Source organism: Sylvia atricapilla, chromosome Z, assembly GCF_009819655.1.
Source record: "Sylvia atricapilla isolate bSylAtr1 chromosome Z, bSylAtr1.pri, whole genome shotgun sequence".
Classification (NCBI taxonomy): domain Eukaryota; kingdom Metazoa; phylum Chordata; class Aves; order Passeriformes; family Sylviidae; genus Sylvia; species Sylvia atricapilla.
Genome location: NC_089174.1, coordinates 33,613,267 through 33,637,220, shown reverse-complemented (window position 1 = coordinate 33,637,220; position 23,954 = coordinate 33,613,267). Strand labels below are relative to the sequence as shown.

At 36.9% G+C, this 23,954-nt stretch overlaps 1 protein-coding gene across 1 annotated transcript in view; it reads left to right on the top strand.

Moving 5' to 3' along the window:
* ADGRV1 (adhesion G protein-coupled receptor V1) overlaps positions 1 to 23,954 on the top strand; it is a 258,887-nt gene that overhangs the window by 207,906 nt on the left and 27,027 nt on the right. The window contains exons 85-86 of the mRNA XM_066339463.1: positions 3,310 to 3,467; positions 14,726 to 14,847. Coding sequence (XP_066195560.1) covers positions 3,310 to 3,467; positions 14,726 to 14,847 — 280 coding nt within the window. The remainder of the gene's footprint in view (positions 1 to 3,309; positions 3,468 to 14,725; positions 14,848 to 23,954) is intronic.

Genomic DNA, 23,954 nt, shown 5'->3' with positions numbered 1-23,954 from the left:
GTTTTGTCAAGATCATTTAGGTTACTTATTAATATTTCTGATGTTTCTGAAAAATTTTGCCAAGTCATTATTTTAAAAAAGCCTTCTGGGGCAGAACTTGGAAGGTAATGCATGTTAATTTCATGATTCCAATGTGAATAAATTCTTGTACCAAATCCCATGCTAAATTTGGTTGAATTTTCTAATTCTCAAATACATCAAAAGAAAACATGCATAAGATAAAAGATTTTCCCACACCATTTGTTTTTTCAGTAAAAAGACAAACTCAGCAAAAATCAAACTAACACTATATTTGATCTCCCAATAAGTTCCTGTCAATGAAGACACAAGCAAATCACAAAAATTGATAAACTGAAAATACAAGGAGATATGGGGGCTGGTTAAATGTTCCATCAGTTTCTGTTATCAGCTTTCTATAAAAAGGTGCTCTCTCAAGCTCCTGTTGTGATGGCTTTTCTTATGGGGACAGTGTTTTGAAACATGCAATTACATTCTTTAAGTCCTCACACAAAGTTAACAGAGAAATTTATAGCAGTCAAAACAAAATTAGACATCAGCAAAGTCAGTGATCAAAACAAAAATCATCAGCGCAGAACCAAAGTTGGAACCTCCAGTCAGATAGCAATAGTCAAGAAGAGCAAGACTTGTGGCATTTTGAGACGAAAGCTACATAGCTGTCTTTTCAATGCTAAAAGAGACTTAAGCTGGGAGCAAAAATTCTCAAAAGAGTGAGGGGAAAAGAGTATACGTTTTGATAAAAGGAAGTGTTACTAGGAAATCACGGAATCTTTGTAATAGAATGAGAAAATCTAATGTTGTCAGTTTTCTGTGGGTTTTGTTTGTTTGTTTTTCTTTCTTGCAAAAGGCAGTATTTCTCAATGGATAGATTTTTTTTTAGTTGGTTGGTCAGTTGGAGGTTTTTTTTGCTGTCACTCAAATTCAAAACAAACAAACAAAAAACCTTACAGAAATCTAGGGCTCAAAAAAACCCCCCAAAAAACCAAAACAAACAAACAAGAAAACAAACAAACAAAAAACTTGCAGAAAATAATGCTCATCTTCAGACAGTTAAGGTTTGTAATGACGTAGTTTTCCAAGTTTCCACATCAGTCTTTCTAGGCCTTTTAAAGTAGAGTAGCTGTGTTCTGAAATATTAACTTAGCTGATATTTGGATTTTTTTTTTAATATTCCTACCAGTGCTAGGAATATGCAATACACAGTAGTTCCATGTGACAAGTATGTCATCTTAATGGAACAATAGCTGTGTCCGCAATATTAAGTATAATAAATAATTGCAGTTGGTCCCTATAATTTTATCCCATATGATTTCCATAATAAATATATGTCAACATGTATCATCACATTACTATATATAAATAAATCTTACAGGATGATGTGGTTGTCATTGACTTGCCCACCATCGCTTCAAGAAAAAAATCCAAAGTAAGCTGTGAAGATTAATGTGGCTTTGTGTATTTCCTTACATAACTTTCCAATGTATTTTTTAGAGCAAGTACCTTAAGCTATTAGTGAAAGTGATCCATTTCTGTAGGTTTTCATTTTGATACAGCTTTATTAACTGAATATAAAGGAGCGTTCAAAATAAAGTTTTGAAACTCTGGTAGTTTTTTAGAGTATATATTATCATCTTTGAAATACAAAAATACATCAAACTGAAAAAATATTTATTCCAGAACATAAATATGATTTTGTAGAAGACTATTCTTGTGCCAAGATTCTTGCCTTCGTTTTAATCATTAAAAGCAGCATAGGTTGTGGTAATATGATTTCATTTTTTAGTGCTAATTTAACCAACTCAATAATGCATTTTGGGAACAAAAATAACTTTCATACCAAAGAATAGTAAAAATTAGGAAGATGACATGGATGGGATGTTGTGTCCCATATCAACCATACTGAGAGCAGGTCAAGGGAGGTGATCCTTGCCCTCTGCTCAGCACTCATGAAGTCACACCTGGAGTTCAGTTCTGGCCTTCTTAGTACAAAAGGGACATGGACATACTGTACAAAGTCCAGTGAAAGCCACCAAGATGAGTAAAGGACTGCAGTATCTCTTCCATGAGGAAAGGAACAAACACTTTGAATTGAAATGCAGAGTTTCTACTTTCCCTGATGCTTACTTGTTCAGTTATGCTATCAGATGATATCTAAGCTTGGTGTCTCACCAAGCTCTACATTCTTCAGAGAGCAGTGAGAGGTTTCTAGATTGTGCTGGAAATTTTTTTGGGATTCATTGAGTATGCATGACTGCTGTTCTGAAAGAGATGACACAGGATACAATCTTGACTTCCTGGCAGTGTATGAAGGTACACCTAAGCAAACCCAGTGGTTTATCCAACCAGGTGTGTCAGTGAAACATGTACCTAGGCCTCTCTCAGACCTGTATCAGCATCAACAGTAAGCTTATTTAGAGGAGCTGACCTGAGAAAGAGAAGGGCTGGGTAAGTCACACCCTCTTGACAGGGACAGCAGTGACCACATAATCTCCAGACGTACCGACTCCCGCGCCGTCCCTTGGGCTGCTCTGATGTGCGTCATCTCCAGAGTAGGTCAGTGGCTGTAAAGCACATACTGGTCTCCAGGGAGAGTGCAGAAAACCCTCATGTCTCACACCCCTGAGAGATCTCTTTAACTATCATCTCCATTTTCTTCAAGTCATCATCGTGTATTCAATATTTGACTCTTTCAGGGATAATTCATGTTCCTGACACATTTTTAAAAATAATTATAACTTAAATAAATGAAAAGGGCAAGAAGACACTGAACAATCAGGAGGAAAAAAGGAGAGAGAGAGTGAGCATTTGGCTTCTATGAGCAAATTACATGTAATTTCCAGTAACTTGAGAAGGAATAGTTATGTTGTTCATTTATTTTAAAAATATATTTTTCAAAATTTCATTTGTGCTTCAGGAACTAAGTGTAGAAAATTGCAAAATGTCCTTTTAGAAATTGGTGGGTAAGAATGATCACTTTAAATTAATATAGCAGCATGTAGTTTGTTAAAATATTTTTTTTTCATTGCAAGTTTAAATTTTCCCAACATTGTTTAGACCAAACATAACATGCATACTGTAAGAGCAAAAGCTGTACTCCTTAAGATATGATGATGAGATAAGAACCAGCAGATCACAAAGTAACCTATCAAGGTTACTCTGGGAACAGAGTTAAAGAATTTGTGGTTAGTAAAGCATGCCCTTTTTCAAAGATATTTGTCTCTGTGTTCTATTTATGCCTTTCAAGGTGTCTCATGCTTATCAACAGCATTTTTTTCCACTTTTTTCCATCAGGTGTTTCATTCCAAATGCCTATGCTGCTCTCTTTACCGCTGCTCTGGTGCCGCTGATGTGCCTGGTGGTGGTTTTTGTGGTGTTCATCCACGCCTACCAGGTGACTCCTCAATGGAAGGCGTACGACGATATTTTCAGAGGAAGAACAAATGCAGCAGGTATGATTTGTTGGCTACCCCTGTGCAAACAAGTTGTACTTTTGAATGGCACAGACTGTTCTTGCCAGTTGAGAGAACCCCACCTGAAACCATGGTTCAGTAGATAACCTACGCACTTAGTTTAAGGTTAAGCCTGCTACTGTCCCTTTGAAGTCTGTGAAAGTACTTTGATGATCAAAGCTGTGCAGATGCTTAACGGTCTGAGGGGGATAAAAATATGCAAAACCTAGAATAAGAAATTAGTATCACTGGCTTTGTGATGTACTTTAGTCTAGCTAAAGAGAACAGAAATAAAACAAAGTGCTGCTGTACTTGGAGCATTGTTGTCCCCATGCTAGATTTTGGTGGGGAGTACTGAGCATGCTGTCCCAGGGAGGGCTGGGGTTGCTCAGGTGCAGTGATTGCCTGCTTGCAGAGCATGATCACCTATGGATGCAGGCTGTGCTGCCTGCTCAACCCCAGGTAGTGGGCACAGCTTTGGTCCCTGTGTTTTGCAGTGTATTTGGTGGCTGTAAAGCCATGCACAGGTTGCTCTGTGTGCTGGACTATTTGGAGTTAATGCCTCTGTTTTGATATTTCCTATGCTACTTGCAACTGAAACGTGCTAGAGAGGAAAGATCTGTCTTGTGCAAAACAGGAAGTTTCAGTCGGCCTCCTCTGTCAGAACAATTTCTACTACAACAATGTTCCCAAAATAAAGTCGCAGCAGTTTAGACCAATACTGTAATAATAATAGGACACTCTGTGGGAAGCTTAGAATATTTCTCTTGTCTTCATAGTATTTTTTAAAAAGAAAGTGAGTTTTTGAACCAAGTGGAAAATCGTTTTTTGATATTTGGGTTATAGCGATATATTCCTTTCTTGCGAAAATGATAATAAATATTAATTATTTATAATCTGGACATTTCTGCAAATATTTCTGTCCTTTTTAATGACACAATGTTAGCTTGTCTAACATCTGTATGAATTTGGGTAAGGTCTGATGATACTCAAGACCCTACCTAATTTCATTTCTTTCTGCTATAAATGCACAGAGGTGGCTCTTCTTGTCAGTCTTTCACCTAGTTTATTTATAATTAGCTTTTTTTGGGTATCTCCAAGGATATTCCTTAGTAATATGTTGAGAGTTAAGGCTTGTCTCAGAGCAGTTAAACAAAAGGAAAAAACAAACTGAATGTTGAAATAATACCATAAATGAAGTTGTCATGCAAAAAGTACTGTGATGGCAGAAAGTACTAGTAGAAGTTATAACTGCATGACATAAAGACATGAAACAAATCTTGGATTTAGCGTAGGATTTCAGGGTGTTTTCTTTCTTCAATAGAATCTAGAAAATAGGGTGGAGAATGCCAAAGTCTCAGAAGAAAAAAAAAAAAATCAGGAAGGAAAAAGTTCAGTAAGATCCCTTCTTACTTTTTTTTTTTTTTTTTTTAAGTCAATTGTAACTTTTACTCTTGTGCACCTGCAAGTGAAACTGCTGTTTTGCTAGAAAGAACTTTTTTAAGCACAAATTAAATGTACAGTCTGTATAGTGATGGTGAGAGCAGGTTGGAGGGAGGCCCTTTTAGAGAGGAAAATGAGATATCTCCTGCAATTTATCATGGCTATAATTATATAATGAGTCTATGTGTTTATGATTTAAGGTTCTAGAAAGAAAATATAATGATTTCTGTAGTTTGTAACATTGCCTATAACTACATAACACAGTACTAACTGTTGACTAAAGGCCTTTGACTTTTTTGACTGAATATTTGTCTTCTGAAATTAAAGTTGGTGGTAGTCTATTTACACAGTTTTTAATGTCTTCTGGGTATACTGTGGTTATAAGACATAGTCAAAGGCAGCTTGCAGTGGTGAGACTTAGTATCACTTATAAATCTTGAATCTTGACAGTCACTCTGCTGACTCTATCTTCTTACAAAATTTCTGGGAGCTGCTCCTGCTTCTGTTATTGTAGCCCCATAAATGACTGCTCTGGGAAACAATATTTTTCACATCAGTAAATTTATCTGCAATCGGTTTAATGATGATACCTTACTTTTGAAACATAGGGGAGGTCTTTGATTATACCTGCACCAAGTTCTGGCTTAAAAGATAATATGTGTTACAAGGTCTTTTGGCAATGTTGCCTCCTTAAGTTGCAAAGACATACCTTACTTTTTCTTACAAAATGCCAAGGGACACTCAGTTTCATCCAACACCAGAGGAAAGGTGGAGCCACCAAGCAGTAGTTTATGTATGCCGAAGGTCTTAGAGAATTCAAGACATGACATCAGTGCTCTTCCATTTTCTACTAATACAGTCATTCCATTATAGAGGGCCACCACATTATTATTCTACAGCTATTAGAATAAATTCTGTAAACTTTGTAAAATATCTTTCTGAACTTAGGTAGTAGCATGGTGTTTTACTATTTTTTTTCTGTCCAGGGGCAGAGTTTGTTGCTACCCACACTAAAGGAGATTCCTGTGTATTTTTTATTTCCCAAGAGCAGAATAACAATGCTGGGTTTCACCATACATGCCTAGAAGAAAACATTTGGTAGCTGCAAAGAGGATCAGTTTGTAGACAGATAAATATTTTCTTTGAAAACTATAGGATATAATAGGAGGGTTTATTACTTTTCTTTATACACAGAAGCCCTTTTTAAATTGTTATCTCTTAGAGCAGTCAGCTCTTCCTTCTCAAAAGTGAATCTTGGAAAGAAAAGTGTGAAAGGCTGAAAAAACTGTGAGAGCTGAATTTCAAGGAATGCTAGCTCTACCTCTAGAGTCATTCCAAGATAGGCATTGAGTTTGCTTAAAAAGAGTTTTCACTTTGTTGGGCTTGCCAGCCTTCCAGCAAACATGTTCTGTTGGCTGACAGTCCCTCCTATATAAAGAAACTACCTTCACAAAAGTTTGCCTTGCATGAGCCTAGTCAGAACCATTCATTGGATAAACAGCCATTGATTTAACTAAATTTAAGTTTGCATACTAGGACACAGTTGGTCCTGCTGGCTGCCAGGGCTCATGTTCAACTTTCCATCAACCAGGACCCCTAGGTCCCTTTCCATGGCATTGCTTTCCCCATTCTGTCCGTACATCCAGGGTTGCCCCATCCCAGGTGCAGAATCTGACAATTCCCCTTGTTGGTTGGTGATTGCCCATTCCTCCAATTTGCTGAGGTCTCTCTGCAGAGCCTCCCTACCTTTGAGGGAGTCAACAGATCCTCTGACATTTGTATCATCCGTGACCTTGCTTAGTACCCCTTCCAGTTGTCTGTTCAAGTCATTTATGAAGATGTTGAAGAGCACAGGGCTGAGATGGAGCCTTGTGGAACCCCACTGCTGGTGTCTAGTTCCTAGACAGGTCCTAATGCAAATGCAGAAAATTAATAGTAGCAGGACAGCAATCCAAAATAAATGGTTTTTTTTTTTTTTTTTTCTGTTTGCTGACCTTTCATAATTTCACAAAAAATATTTTAAAATGTAACAGAACAACTTGATTTTTTCCCCTGATAATTGTAAATAGATGAGCTTCATTTATTGAATGAATCTTGAACTGGCATGATTTTCATGCCCTACTCATAAATATGCAGTACAACTTACTTGAATCAGATATCATAATTATAGAAGTGACAGAATTAATGTAAAGATTAAGACTTCATGTTGCCAAAATAGAACTTCATGAAGAATGCTTTGGATAGTAAGTTGTAAAATTTTAACTACCTTCTTTCATCTTCCTTCATATAAATTTCATAATGTAAAATCGTAGAAGGGTTTGGTTTGGAAGGGACCTTAAAGATAATCTAATTCCAGTCTCTAAATAGATTTCTCCTGTTAGCAGTATGCAATTCCTAGTCACAACAGAACATGCTGAATAGTCTGCCTACACCTACTACTATCTGATGTTTTCAAGAAACAAATAAACCCACAAAATGCAAGTGCAGGACATTCCAAACATGCTTCTGTGCTCAGGAAATGATGCTGAGGACAGGGCTTTTGATTTCAGGTGAGAATGTCTGTTTAAACATGTAGCTGCATGTCTTCTCTAACCTGTAAGATAGAGGCTTAAATCTTTATCTCAAATCATAAGATAAATATCAAGTATCCAAGAGAATCAAAGGAATAGTAAATTGCAGGAATGCTTTCATCTTGAAATGGCAGCATAAATTTAGAAATCAAGAATCAGATGTTGGCTACTTCTGAACTGAGAGTTCTGGACAGTATGCATGGTATTCATCACACATACTGGATATAACATTTTAGTCTTCATAGTGCTCCAGTTTTGGGGGGTTTTTTGGTTGTTTTGTGGTTTTTTTGGTTTGGTGTTTTTTTTTTTTTTTTTTTTTTTTGGGGGGGTGTTTTTTGGTTTTTTTTTTTTTTTTTTTTTTTTTTGTTTTTTGTTTTTTGTAATAAAGAACTAACATCTGAATAAGGTAATAACAAAAATGCATCAGCTTCACTCATGTAATTTAGACTGCTTGCACTGTGCTTTACATAATCAATTTAGCTGTTTTCCTTCAAAGAAATCTGTCAAAGCAAACTCACATGCATGAGTTGCGACTGCACAGCTGCAAAATTTAGCACTCATTTAATATTTTGCAAATGTGCCTCTAAATAATTTTATGTGGAAGTAAGTAGGCTCATATTCTTTTGATTTGCTACTCTTCTGGGATTTGTCATGTTCCTTGCATAACAGTAATACCATAAGCTATAATAAAATGCCCTTTTTTCTCGTTTTATTATAACCCAAGGTGTCTTAAAGATGTATATGAAAGTTTGCCAAAACCCTGAGATGTAGTGAAAAGGTTAGAGAGGCTAATATTTTATGATTTTGAAGTAGTGATGTATTTGTTATGCTTAATGGAACATGGGCGTTTCTTTTAAAAAGTATCCTTTAATATCACAACTCTCTTTGCCACAAGGATCAGCAGTTCAAAAAACGTAAATTAACAAAAAAAATTTTGACATATTTTTTACTTCCTATTTCTACAAACTATTGATGAACATTTTTTTCCAGTTTGATTTCATGGAGCTACCAGCTTTCTGGTCTTCCAGTATCTGATAAGTTATTAATTCTGGACATTTAGCATTCCCAGTCAGGAACCACTGGTTTTGTTATGATTCATTGATTGCATGTTCTTGGTGGTGGCATTTTCTTCTTTGAGCTTTATGAGAGCAGTCTGGGGTTTTTTTTGGGGGGGGTTGGGTCTTTTATTTATTTTGGCCACAAAATTCTGCTACCAAATTACTTTTTTTTTTTTTTTACTCCAGCTCTCAAAAACAATTGGAAACAGAGCCAGCAGGACTTGGAACACTGTTATTCAAGCTTATTTAAAGATTAAGAGAATGGGGTTTGGGCCATTTTTATATTTACATTACTAAGTTTAACTGATGACTTAAGCAATAGCCTGTAAATATTTTACTAATTTAGGTCTCCCACAAATTGTTCAAATTCTGTGAAGCAACACACTCTCCCCATCTGGAAAAAATGTTTATAAAGATCTCTCAGGTTTTGCAATAAGTCTTCATTAGCTAAGAACTGTTATAAACAATTAAAGATGTTTAATTATCAGTTGCAGTTTAACAACTGAAGGAGAAGACAGATAGTAAATATTTATAGGTAAACTGAGAAGATAATTAAAGTGGTATTATTCAATTGCTTCTTTTATTGAGTTTATTTATTAAGAGAGAAAAAAAAAAAAAGAAAAGGCATAATATGGACCAACACAGTGGTGAGAATACAGACATTTATTTCAATACATTATAAAAGCGTAGTTCATCCTTTATTTTCCACAGTTAAATCATATAGATATAGCCACATTCTGCAAGGTACTTCAAAGCACTAATATTATGTAATAATTTTTGGTTTTCTTAATTTTGATTTAATTTACCATTTTTCATTGTTTAGACTTGTTCTCCCTCCAAGGAAGGGAGGAAGGAAGGAAGAGTGGAGGGAAGGGGGGAGGGAAGGGATGGGACGGGATGAGAAGGGAAAAGCTATAGTAGATTTTCTGTTTGCTTGTCCATTGATTTTTCTAACTTTAAAGAAAAAGACCCTTATAACAGGAATGCATTTTCCAAGAATTTTTCACTATGCACCATGAGCAGTAGTTCGCTGAAATTGTTCAGGAGGTTTTCTGTTGCTTCCTCCCTGACTGGCAAAATAGGTTGTAGTAGGCAGCATCAAACTATTCATTCCCAGTCAATAGGCACTACACAGAGATGAGAACCATGGGAACTGTCACTTCATCAGTGGAGTTACATGTAAATCCACCTCAATCTTCAATTTGCTGTTACATGAACTATGGAAAGTGTGACAGTGCATTGTGGTGCAAGGCACCTCCTCATCTTCTTAATAATCTTCACAGTTGCTTCCACTTCTTTCTTCAGTGCTTCCCATCCTCCCAGTCTTGGACTAGCAAGAGGCCACATGGCACTTAGTGCTCTCAGATGCAGAGGCTGTCAGACATCCACTTCCCATGATTTCCAAAAGAGGTGTATCATGCATATGAAAGGAGTTGATGGACAGGATGCAATTGGTACTGAAAAATAATTTTTCTTTTTTTAATTTTTTTTTAGGCAGTTTCATTCTGTGTTGTAAAGTTTACTATCTATCAGCACTTTTCCAATCCTTTCAGGCACACAAATGTGACAAGTGTTGCAGTTCTCATTTCTGAAGAAGCACGCACAGGCTTACTGGAACCGCAGTCCTGTGGGGTTGAAATTCTTTGTGGACATCAGTAAGCAGATGGCTTAAGTTGCAGTAGGTGTAGACATAGGAGTGTAGACGTATGAGAAAATGAGGTTATTTTTCTCAGTAGGTCATTACAAACCATGGAATCATAGAATGGCCTGGGTTGGAAGGGTCTTTTAAAGGTCATCTAGTCTAACCTCCCTGCAATGCGACGCATCTTCAGGTGCCTTATAATGCAACACAGAATGAAACTTTAAACTGTCACCAGTCTTTATTTTCTTTGTGAGGTTTATTTCAGAAATACAGAATTGTGAGGGTATTTGTTGCAAACTTAAAAACACCGTAGGTGAAATCATAACTGTTTGGAAATGTTCCATGTTTTGTTTCCTGCTGTTTCTTGTTCTTGCCTCTACTGTAAGGAAACCAGACAACAAACACAAGTCTGATGGCTTTTTCAACTGCACAATCTGGCATTTTATTACCTGAATCTGATGATGATTGCTTGCACTGATAATTCATCTGAAATATCAAACCTCAATACAGTTTTGTGAAAGAGAAGTTCCCCCAAAGATTACTAAATAGGAAAAAAATCCCCATGTCTGGCTAGGGAATCCCCTGAGTTGTAAATGGGAGACTTGCTGGGAGAAGTATCATATCCGACCAACTGTTTTGGCCCTTCTTGAAGGCACGGCCAGACAGATTTTTATGTATGCAATACAGTTCCTTTTAGGTTCTTGATGAAGTGATTAAATTTTTCCATCATCCTCATATTTTTCCTGGTTTACAAATTTTGTAATCTTATCCAAGCCCATAATGAAAATATTGCAGCCTATCTTTCAAATTCTCACCATCACTGTTTTTGTGTGAACCACTTACAAAATCTTGTGTTCACTCTAAGCACTCCCTTACTGTAGTAAACTACATTTTACTACCCTTGATAACTTACTGCAATGTGCTGCAGCCCTCAGAACAGAAAATGAATCTTACAGATTAACAAGGAAATTATCTTTTCTCAGCAATGAAGAAGGAGTGACAAATGGGACACTTTCAGTAAACTGAGTGTATGCAATGGGCCCCAAAAAATTAACTTAGTTATTTTTCAAACTAGACTCTAGTAAGTTTTCAAACTCTAAAAACTGGAACTAGAGCTGCATAAGTTGCATTTCTCTGTATTGAATTTGTCAACTCTGTCTGTGTTTCTTAATCTTACTGTAAAGGAAAAGAGGAGCTATTTCAAGGAAAGACATGAAGAGTCAGGACAATGATTTATGCATGAATATACACATTTATATGTATTTAAGGAGGGTGTGGACTACCTGTTCCTTAAATAAAATCTTCTATCACCCCAGTATTAAAAAACTCTGTGATAAGTGTACAAATATGTGAATCAGCATGGTTGGATTATATAATACCCAACAGAGCTGCTTGTCAATGTCTCAGTTACATCATAGTAATCTTGAGCTGACTTCACTTCAGTCTTATCTACTAAGGTTTATCCAAGTACTCCAGAGGCAACTGCTTATACTTGGACTTAGAGTAGAAGTCATGTCAGTGAAGGTTCCTCTGCTCAGAACAACCCTTTGGGGTTTCTTTGGGAGGGGGTTGTTTGTTTTATTTTCATATGAAGAAAACTACAAATAATTAGACTATTTTGGTCCATATCAAGCCTATTTATTAGCATTTTACTTTGTGCAATTCTGATTTTACAAGCTTAAATGAATTTGCTGCTCATTTTCTGTTACGTTTCCTTTTATTTTTGAGCTTTTGTTGGATCAAAATTCAGCAAATAGGTATACGGAACACAAACATCCAAGGCTTTAAATGCTGCTAAAGTTTCAATTCTGTATTAGCTCTTTGCAATACTGATAGTGAGGCAGGCAATTGTTACCAATGAAGAAAAAAAACAGAACCATAAACAGTACCAATATACAGTATGTGGCAAAAAGCAGCTTTTTATTTTTTAAATGTTGTCTCTATGACTTGGGGTACTGCCTACATTCAGAAGGCCCTTGCTATTTGTACAGTATTAAACAAAATGGCTAAAGAGCTCCCAAAGAGCCGTTTATGGAATAAGGCCTGTCATAAACATCCCCACTCTTTGCTGATGCTGCATAGCTAATGTGGATAGGGGCAATGCCTGCCCAAACACCTCTGCCCCTGAGGTGTGCAAATCTAGCAAACATGGACTTTGAATTCTGCTGCAAACATGCTAACACAAGGGCTGGCACTTGTCAGTAGGAGAAACCTGTGGGCGTGAAAACTAACTTTTCTTTTCTTTAGTGCAAATTTTGTCCAGGCAGACATCTTCCTGCCAGCATTCCCTGAATCTTTTATGCTCTAAGTACAGTTTGGAACATAAAATGGAGATTTATGTGTGCATCCTTAAAGACAGATTCTGCACATATTTTTGAAGGTGAATGAAATGAACTTGTTCAAAGTCTATCTTGGGGGTCTCCTGGGCTGAGAGAAGGTTGTCTCTCTAAGTTTTGTGGGGTAGATGTCTTACATTTTACTTGAAGGGGAAAATAACAACAAATCAAATAATAAACTATTCTTATAATTTCCTACAACCCTATAAGTGGCCAGAGCTGGGATCATCTATGTATACATATGCCATCATTTGACACTGGCTAGAAGTCAGGACTCATGAAAAACCATTCGCTCATTCTCCTCTGCTGTAGTTGAGGAGAGGAGGGAAAAAGAAAAAAAATCTAAAAGGCTCATGAGGTGAGATAAGGATTAGGAGAAAACACTCTAAGGGCAAAACAAGCTCAAAACTTAAAGGCATGAAGAAAAAAAATGCATAATTAAAAGAGGATAATGAGAACTAAAATAAACCTTTAGAACACCTCCCCTTCCCCCCACCCCCAAGCCCTTCCTTCCTTCCAACCGACAGTGCAGGGAAACAACACATGGCCAGTTTGTCACTTCTAAAAATTTTTCTTCAGTTTCTTTAGGGACAGAAGTCTCTTCTGTTATGTTGTGGTGTTTTTTTCATGGGGAGAATTCTTTGTAACTTCTCTAACATGGTTCTAATTTTCATTAGTAGCTGTCCCACTCAACCTGCTGTAAGGTGAGTACTTCCCACAAAGCAGTCTTCCCACAACTGTTCGCACAGGTCATAGTTCATGGGGTATAGTCTTTTAAGGGTGAGTCGTTCTGGTTTGGAAGCAAGGCTTCTCTAGCTCTCTTTTCTCTCTCTCTGTTTGAGTTTCCCATTAGAATACAGCTTTTCAGCATCCACGACCGCCAGTGGGAACACTTTTTCTCATGGGCTGCGAGTGGACCTCTGCATCCCCCCATGCACTTCATGAATTACAGGACAACAGTTTGTTTGTTGGATTGTAGTCCTCATCATGGCGTGTAGAAGAATCTCAGCTCTGACGGCCGGAGCACCTCCTGCCCCTCCCTCCTTCCACCGACCTTGGTGCCGCCACGTTGTTCTCCTCATGTGTCTTCACCTTCTCCTTTTCTCTGACTCAGGAGAGAATTGGTGTCCGTAGGTTTCTTTGTTCCCAAGTTCCATCAACTGAGAAGTTCTTGGCAGTGCAGAAAGGCTGATCCTGTCCGGGCTCTGCACTGGGAAATGTCTCACCATGCCCCTCGCTGTTGGCCACATGGTCCCTGCCGGCTGCCGCAGCGCCGGCTCCATTCGGTGCCTCTCTTCACACGGGGCAGCCAAAAGGAGAAGCCGCTGCTGCTGCCGCTGCCCTTCTGCCCTCAGCAGGACGAGTTAAAAGTGGCCAGGCAAGCACAGTTCTCTGCAGACTGTGCTGGGACAGTCCCGGCCGCACAGGCGCTCCCAGTGCCGGCCCCGGGCCCATGGTCGCGGCTGCTCGGCCATCGCGGCGCTGGGACGGTCCCGCTGGCGTGGCCCCGCTGGCTGCCTTGCCACCCTGGGAGGAGAGGAAGAAAGATGATTGCACGTGTCTTTTCCCTCCTTAAATATGTCATCACAGAGGCAATACCAACTACTTTAATTGGCTTGGCAGCATGTTTGCTTTCAGAGTCAGCTCACGACTGACTTTGCCAGGCATGGATGAAGCTTCTAGCAGCTTCCCACAGGAAGATCACTTCCACAGCTGGCTTCTTCCCTTCTCACCAAAAAAATCTAGCCATGCAAAACCAACACACCATAATACTTTTATTCTTTTCCCTTTCCTCTAAATTCTTAGAAATCCGTTTTCTCTCAGAATTTCTAGAATTTCTAGAATTTCTAGAATTCCTAGAGCTTGCCAAGAGTTCTTCCATTCTACTCCAAATTTCATTCTTCTCAAAATTTCATATTTATTGACTTAATCTGTACTCTTCCCACCACTTGGTTTGCTGAGCTGAGCTGTGCTTCTTCTGCCCTTCATACCTCCCAGACCCCTGACAGTGTCCTTCTGCTGGTCTTCTGATCCCAGGGTGGGGTCATAAAAGCCTTGGGATCCCCATCCAACTGGAGCAGGAGAAGGGCTGTCCACCACTGGAGAGGTTAGCCGCAGACAGCAAAACTGAGTCCTGAATCAGTAATGCTTTAAAAGATGTTTTTTTCTGAGAGCGCAGGAGCTGAAATGCTGTGTTTGTGGTTTGCAGAGATCCCCTTGATCTTGTACCTCTTTGCCCTGATTTCCATCACCTGGCTGTGGGGAGGACTGCACATGGCTTACAGGCACCTTTGGATGTTAGTCTTCTTCATCATCTTCAACAGCCTGCAGGTAAGAGCCAGCATCTGGTCCTTTGGTCTTCTCTCTGACCTGGGAGTGTCTTTTCCACTCGCGTTTGTTATTTTGGCTTCACCAGCTGAACAGCATTTGATAATTCACTGTCGCAGTGTGGAAGTGTGTATTCTGTTTATTTCTCAAACTGACATATAGAATGCATATTAAAGCAAGGGATGTGTTGTTTTCAAACAATAGCACTATAACTGCATAGATTTCATTTCATCGCTAATACACTCAGAAAAAAAATTGCTTGCTTCTGTATGTAAAGTGTTACTGAGATAATTATACCAGTAAAACTGAAATATCTTCAGCCTTTGCAAAATCACTGAGTATTTCAATTTTCTGTATATGTTGTTAATAATAATAATAATAATAATAATAATAATAGCAACAGCAACAACAACAACAATAATAATGATAACCACCAGACAAATATTTTAAATTCTATAGCCCTAAGACTGATATTTTTTCCATTGTAAGTAGTGAGCCTTGAGGCTTGGCTTTTTTCATGTAGAATATATATTGGCAAAGCGAATAACTTTTATTGAAAAAGGAAACAATTAAAGACTAACTCATCTTTAATAATAAAAAGTAATAGCTCTTTCCAAGCTATTACCCATATAAATGTTTTCTCTGGGTTTCTCGAATACATTGCATTTGACACATTATTGCATATTCCAGAATTATTTATAGAATAAAGGTTATTATATCACAGATGGGAAAATGCCTCTGATCTCTCAGAACAGTGAAATTAGCAGGAGATTTTCAGTTATGTGTCAGAATCTTTGGAGGACAAGTTCTTCTGGGCTCCAGTAAGCCTTTCATATTTTTTTAGAACAGAAATCTCTGTGACACCTTTTATTTCCCAGTATTAAATATCGTTATACCTTATCAAATAACAATGGATTAATTAAAAAGGCATATTTTCACAAAATGGATTATTTTATATTCAAAATGTGGGCATTTCCTTAGGCAATATTAAATTACTTTCAAAATTACATCTCAGAATTATTTTTTTTTAATTGAGGGAAAAATCTTTTTTCTCCCTGTAATATATTTGACTTTTCTGTTTAAATTGTTACTTATTATTTTATATGTATTGCTATAAATTGGTTCTGCTTCACCAATAGATGTGGTATTTTTTGGGTTCTTGCCTTAATGATAATTACTAATATCTGGGCAATAACTGTATATGTCAACAGGCCTGCAGAAGTTAACATAGCATCTCTATTCAAATTATATCAGTATTAATCTTCCACATCAGGAAGAGAAAACTGTTACTTTTGTTTTTTCTAGCCCCAGAGAATCAGTAAAAGCTGAAATATTTTTTTTTCTTTATTCAAAGGAGATGAAAATGTTTCAATTGCATTGTCTCTTCCTGCTTATTATCCTAAATTAAAACTTGTGTGTCTGGAGCTCCAACAGTAGTAAACAAAAAACTTTATTTTCAGCTATGAGGAGTTTCATACTCCATGCTTAAAAAGTGGATTTTTATCCTTTGCTGGATTTTTGTCAAGTAAAAGATAACAATATCCACTATATTTTATAACTATTACCTAGCTGCTTTTTAAGTAGAAAGCTACTGTATACTTAAAAAGCAAAGAGCTTTTTGGTGTTGCATACCCTGTGAGAAGGTAAAAAATAGAGTAGTTCTTTCACAGTATTACAGTTTTTATATTTGTTTTTTTAGATTATTGTCTTCAAACTTTGTAAATCTCCATGATAAAACAAGTTTTAAAAATATTTCCTGGAACACCCCCACACTTTAAATAACCATTCCATACAGACTATTCTCTTCTTTTAAAGTTAGGGTTTATCTAGTCAAGGAATGGAAAAACTAACGTGTGATTTAAGTGACCAGACATGTAGCATGAAATGAAAAACAGGGAATGAACAAGGTGAAAAGTCTGTAAATTTCTTTAATCTATGATTTTCATCAAATAATCAGATAAAAGAAACTAACTTTGAAAAAAATATCAATGTGCAAAACTTTTCTGCAAAACAGAAATATGTATTACAAATACTGAAGAAAAATGAAGGTTTTGCTTTAGGCAGGTGTAACTTCAGATAGTTTTAGACCATGTTCCCACACATGAGGGTCTGGTCTTGGGAGTGCACACTTCCTGCTGAGAGTCATTCTGACCCACAGGCTATGCAGAGCCACATTTATCCAGCTCACGGACAGTCATGGCCAGTGTCCTTTGAAGATTTAATCTCAGCCCATCTGTTTGTGACTGGGAAAGGAAATGGGATTTGATAGTGGCTAACACATTTTCGTAATGATAACAGTAGAAACGAGCTGTCTTTGTCATGCATTCTATTGGCATCTTATTCTCATGTCTTTGTCAACTCTCAGAATTGATGATTGTTAAAATAAGGTTGTTTTTCTGCAATAAAAGGTGGGTTTTCCATTTATTGGTGAGTATTTCTGTTATACAACAAGCCCTATTTCAGCCAGAAAGCAATTCCTTTTTCATTAAGAGTTTTTTTAAACAGAAAAGAGGACATGAAATAGTTTACAAGGAGCAGAGGCCTGGTTCCCTGCTGCTCAGGAACTATGGACTGTGTAAAGAAGCAAAACGTGATCCATTAAAATGTGTTGGATATCCAAATGGATTCAATGCAGGAGATTGGAAGGACACTGAATATTATCCATTGTGTTTGTTAGCATGATGACACGCATTTCCCAGGAAATGCACTTGCTTGAAAAGTCATCCACTCAGTACAGATTGTTTCCAAGCACTTCCTGCAGGAAATGGTTCCCATCAGAGACAAGTTTATAGTAAGAGCTATTCTAGTACAGCCCTTTCCCTGTAACATCAGGAGTAAACATGCAAATGGGAGGGCTTTTTTATTTACAAAATAAAAAATGCACTTAGAAAACCATGAAAGGAAAAGAAGCATGTTTGGGATATCTGGTATTTTTAACTCCTTAGCAGTGTGCAACTAATTGTCCTACCTGTACAGCATCTGTGATGCAGAAACATACTCTATTGCCCTTGCAGGATAAGACTGTGTCTTCATCTTTTCCCTTGTGAAACAGAAAAAACCTTTGCTTCTTTTCATAACTGATGATTGTCATTGTGGTTTTATTCACAAGATATGTGTTTTTCTAAGGTCAGGAGTGAAAGAATAAGCTGCTATCTTGAGTATTTCTCTCAAATGTTTGGGATTTCACAAGCTCTTTTGCATGCACTATACCAACTACTGTGTTTTTCATGCAGCTAGAGGAGTGTTTCTGATTTGTGTAGCTGATGTCAACAGAGGCATATTTGCATTCACTGGAACCAAAGTTCAGGGCAGTGGGTGTATCCCTTCCCATTGTTTGCAAAAAGGTCAGAATTAGGCTTCAGGCCCATTCCTAGGCTGTTCTCTGCTGCTGACTTTCTTAGTAAAATCTAGATATTTCTTTGGCTCTATTTCCACTGCGCTGCACACCTCCATCCTCTACGTAAGGTGTATCTACACTGTAAACTACAAGATATTAGGTATGCCACAGTTACCCCAGTCACGGTTTCCTTGCAATAAGCCCCACCACTCTCCTCTCAGCCATAATTTAATTCAATTTTTCAATAAGTAATTTTGAATCTAAATGTTACTCTTATGAAATACTGTGATATTACCCATCAACAGTATAAAACATCAATTTTTCAGGAATATCAGGAGAAAAAATAAATGGCAGCTTGTAGGTAACCCATTGTTAATGACAACTGAAAAAAAATCCTTTTGTGTTTGTTTTGGATGATGCAGATAAGGGTTATATGTCTGCCTGTTCTGTGTTTGATCATAACTGGAAAACTCATGCCCATGCAATAAGCATCAGTGTTACATGCAAAATACTTCTTCTGAAGAAACACAGGAAAAATGTGGAAGAGTTGACTGGTGGTTTTCCAAACTCAGCAAATGGGCTGACTTGCCTAACACAATGTCTCAGTTTAGAGACGAATTTTACAAAAGGTTCTATAAGTCAACTTATTTTAGTAGATTGCAATAAGAGAAGACTCAGAAGTTCAGGCACAAATACCTGAAAAGCCTTTCACAAGATATTTGGGCATACAGAAAACAAGTGAAGAGGTGTCTATCCAAACCTGACATTGGCTGGAGAAGATGAGATTAACCAAAGTGCATTAATTAAACACATTAATTAAAATAATTAAAATAGCTATGACAAGCCAGAACGGGAGGAAAGGCTAGCTTGAGTAGAAAAGGAGATAAGATATCAAAGAAAATTAATGGGTAAGTTGGCAAAAAAACCCTATGTATTATAATGAAACAATAGGAAAAGCATTAAGAGAAATGAAAATGACACCGTTTTGGAAAGAGAAACAAGGTTTAAAAAATACCACTTATTGTGATAGTAAAAAGCAGTAAAGATAAACAGTTTTGTAAATTCTCCATTATATTATGCTGGAAAGAATATAAACACAAGTACACAGTTTATAAAGCTCATGCCAGTATCAGTCTCAAATGAAATACATATTTTTTCCTAGAACATACTGTTCAACTCTGGGATGTAGCCAGGGGACACAGAGAGGTCCACCACTATAAATAGGCTCACTTCCTGTGTCTTATGACATCTTCCGAAAGCTTCTGCTCCCATGAGTCAGAGATAGGCTAGAAGATCCCATGCAGTGTTTCAGACTCTCACAGCCACACAAAACCAAACGCACTGCTAGATAGACATGACATGCGAGTAAATGTGGCAGGCTGTAAAAGTCTGCCTACAGATTTTGAAAAAGGTGATTCTACACTGCAAATAAGCCCAACAAAAGGCAATGAAGACCTCATAAAAGTTCCAAGATAAGATGAGCTACAATTTATGTCTAGGATATCTAGAAAAAGACATATGCTTGTTCAAGTAGATACAGTCCAACCAAATATGTCAGCTGAGTGCACAAACCAAACACAATTAAACACAGGCCAAACAATTCAAATGCTACCCCAGACACAAGGTAAAATACACATCCAAAGCAATTCACATCTGCACTTTGACATCTGTTCTATAAAGCTGTTTCTGGTGGCTTGTATTCTTACCTGTAAGGAAAAACAATAGTGTACTTAAAGCCATTCACTTAACCTTGAAAGTTGTTCACTGTGTGCATTTTTAAAAATAAAAATAAAGCAAATAAAGAAAGCATGTCCCTTCTGAAACTTTACATTTTTTGACATCAGCTGAACTTCTGGGTTGTGATCCTGAATGGACAGTAGCATTGCTACGTATTATAGTAGCTGCGCAAACATACAAAGCTGTCCATGAGAGTTGATAACAGCATGAATTAACAACAACAATTTTATATCCCTTTTTCTGTTTACAGCTTCTTTCTTAAAGAAAAGTCCTCTCTGTTTCTAGTTATCACCTGAAACATACTTTAACACATTTTTCTGTAATTACGTGTGAAATTATGGTAAAAGATTCCATTTAGCTGTTCAAGTCCGTACATAATGGACCCAAAATTGGGCTATAGCTGAAGGCAAAACAAAGGAAAAAAAGTGTGCTGTGTCAAGTAAACATAGGAAGCATTGTTAGAATAGAACTGAATATCTTTTAAATATACATGAGAAATTGATGTCATAAGAGTAGTTTGTGTTTAGAGCTGTGTTTATAATGTGTTTAAATAATATACAGTGAAGTGGGCTTTGACTTACTGGATTTTCAACTAATCACCAAAAAAAATTTAGACTTTTCAGTGACACACTTAAAATAGAAAAATATGACTATAAATCATTAAAAGAACCCCAAATACAGTGATTAAATTACATTTTAGGTCTTCCGGCATCTCTGAAGTTCCTTCATCCATTCTTTAAGAATTTTACATTAATAACATATTTCAGGAAAAATCGCTTAAGACCAATTTTTTGCAGTAGAAGGTAAAAAACAGTTTTAGCCATTCTCCTCAGGAATTGTTCGTTATGGCCAGAATTATGTAGCACATAACAAGCAAAAAAAATGCAACTATAACTGCTGAAATCAGTACAAGTATATCCACTGAAAAGGACTTGGAATCAGGTGTGTTCTTTTAGTTTTCCACCTCTCTTAATTTGAATTGACTTTTTCTTACTGTGAAGAATAAAATAACAACCAAGTTAGTTTGGTATTTGTAACAAATCACTCATCTTTTTTTTCTTTTTTTTTGCATTGCTGCCAGTCTCTTTATTTTACCATAAATAGCTTTTTTCCTCATTTTTTTTTCAATAATCCTGTTACAAGAAGTATCTTGGTATAATCATAATGTAGAATAAATTTCTTTTTCTGCCTTTAAATTTAACTAATAAATTCCTTATTGTTATGTTAAGACCATTAATTGATGGGGTTGAAAGGGCTTGATCCAAAAATGCTGAAGTGACTGAGTATAAGCACGATAGCAAGGAAAAGACAATATTGCTCTCAAATTTTGGGAAGGCAAAGCATAACTTCAGGAAATTGGGGATTGACAGTACTAGAGAAAATGGAATTCCTCCAGTAAATCTGGTAAAGCACATACGAAGCTTCACTAGAAGGGATTTATCCAGAAGATAGAGTTATCTTGCCTGTCCACTCAGAGTGAAGCTACACTTCGAAAATTCCATCCAGTTTTGGAGTCTCTGTTTCACAAGATGTGGGGATATTGCAGGTGTCCAAGGGAGGGCTACCACCGTGGTGAGAGGCCTGGATGTAGCACATGTCTTTTGAACAGTGCCTGCAGGAGCTAGGTTTATGTAGTCAGGTGAGAAAGAAAAGGACTGAAAATGTAATACCAGCATGCAAATAATTGGAAAGTGGTTAAAAAATTACATTTTCATACTCTTCCACTCTACTCTCTTCATAGCCCCAGGTAAAAGGCAACAGGGGCACATGGCCACAAAACTTTGGTGTGGGAGGTTCAGACTGAATATCAGGAAAAATAATTCATGAGAAGGAAGTAGGGAACTGTAACTGTTTCCCAAAGAAGTTGGGAATCTCTACTATTATAAGATTTTTAAATTAATCGAGACAAGGTTATACTGACCCGACTAGTGGATTCTGAGTCTACTGAATGACCTTCAGACATCTCATCCAGCCAGTTTTTCTTTATTTACAACTGATTCACTGTGATAGATAGAACACCAGTTACATGGACTGAGTGCATTTTTCAGAAAATATTTCAGAACTAATTATAAACCCCAAACATCTGGGAATTAGATAGGTAGGAAAGTTTAAATAAGACCTCATCTATCTTTAGGAATGACTTGAAAGCAGTGGATTCAATTTCTTAAGTTTCAGCACTGCAGAGTGGTCCCTGTGCATACATATCTTCTGACTGAACATTGTTGCCTTATGGAGCCTCATCTGAATTTTTCTGTGAAATAAAGGCTTGAGAAGTTTTAATACTCTCTAGGAAGAGAACCATTCCTTTTTCTTCTACCTACACATTTCCTAGACAAGCATGATGTTTCACCAGTATGAGAAGAATATTTTCTCCTTTTCTTTATAATAAATACAGATCAAGCCTTGTTTTGGAGTTTGCAAAATTAATGCAAAAATAAAATATTTTCCTTATTTTATGTACAGCATCAGTGGCCTTCAAGTAACTACTGCAGAAAGAGTGAATACTCTACTGAATTTATCTCTCATAATTTCATTGTTACTTAGCATATTCATGATATGCAATTTTTGCAGAAACCATGATAAGCTAAGATTTCTTTAAGTGTTTCATGAAGTAACACTGAAATGAGTGGAATTCAGTAAAGATTGACTTAAACTTTTTTTTTTTTCCTGAAGTGAATGCAACATAAAGACCTCTTTGTATTTTATTGAGTCCTTGGCTTAGAATACATTTACACAGCTGTCACTTCTGGAAATGATTTTATTTTTTGGAATGTCATCCATCTGATGAGTGTGGAAGGAATATGACTTAAAGGTCCATGACACAGCCATGACTTATAGATTACTTTCAAATTAGTAAAAGAAGAACATAGGAAGGGGTATAAAAAATGTGTAGAGATTGGGGCAAATAAAATCCAATCAGATTGGTCCTTACAGAATCAAATCATATGGTCCTTATATAGAATAATGCATGAAAGAACTTCTGTTATGTATGTAAAGTAAGTGCATATAGCCATCAGTGTGAGTTCAGGAGGAGTTCCAAACTTGAAAAAAATAGAGACCACTTAAATAGTTTTCTCAGCTAGACACAGTTAAAATCATCTTGAAATCACCCATGAGACCAGTCTCTGGCAGTTTTTCCTGAGAGTGGTTAAAAAAAAAAAGCACTGATATTAATGTAAATGCACATAAACTGCATATGCGTATTTTACAGTGAGGACAGAGCAGTTCTTTAAGTGCAGTTGATAATGACTTTGCTAGCCTAGGAAATAAGGAATCAGAAGTTGCCGAAACCAGGACAAAATTAGCCAAGAAAGAACCTCTTCAGTGGATTCTTTTTAAAAGTGCTTTCCTCTTAATAATCACAGAATCAGCTAGGTCAGAAAAGCCCTGTGTTATCATTGAGTCAAACCTATGAACCAATATCACCTTGTCAACTAGACCATGGCACTGAGTGTCACATCCAGTCTTTCTTTAAATACCTCCAAGGACAGTGACTCCAGCACCTCCCTGTGCACCTGATTCCAGTGACAAACCACTCCTTCTGTGAAGAAATACTTTCTAATATCCAGCCTAAAACTCCAGTGCCACACCTTAAGACATGGTTGTTGGTGTGGACTAAAGACTAAACTGGCAAAAAGGAACAGTGACTCTTTGAAACAATGGCATAATATGAAAATAAGTTGACTAACTCAAAAGTAGTTTGGAATAGAGTGAAGAAAGAATCCATGAAATAAGGCTGGAGACTTTTGTGCATCAGCAAATTTTTTTTTGTTCTGCAACAGTGGTTCAGCTACATCTTATATTCTAACTGTGTTTTCATTTTGGCAACTAGAAGCCTGTTAGTTTGATAGCAGTTTTACAATTAAAGATCAGATACTTATAAACAATACCTGGTTTGGATGCATTGACATGATCATACTAATCCAAGCTGTTACCTGGCTAACCTGGACAAAATAAAAGCAGCAGATCTGTTCAACTCATAGGCAGGTATTTAAATACAGGTTTTCAGCAAAATTGAGGGAAGTAAGAGTTAAGG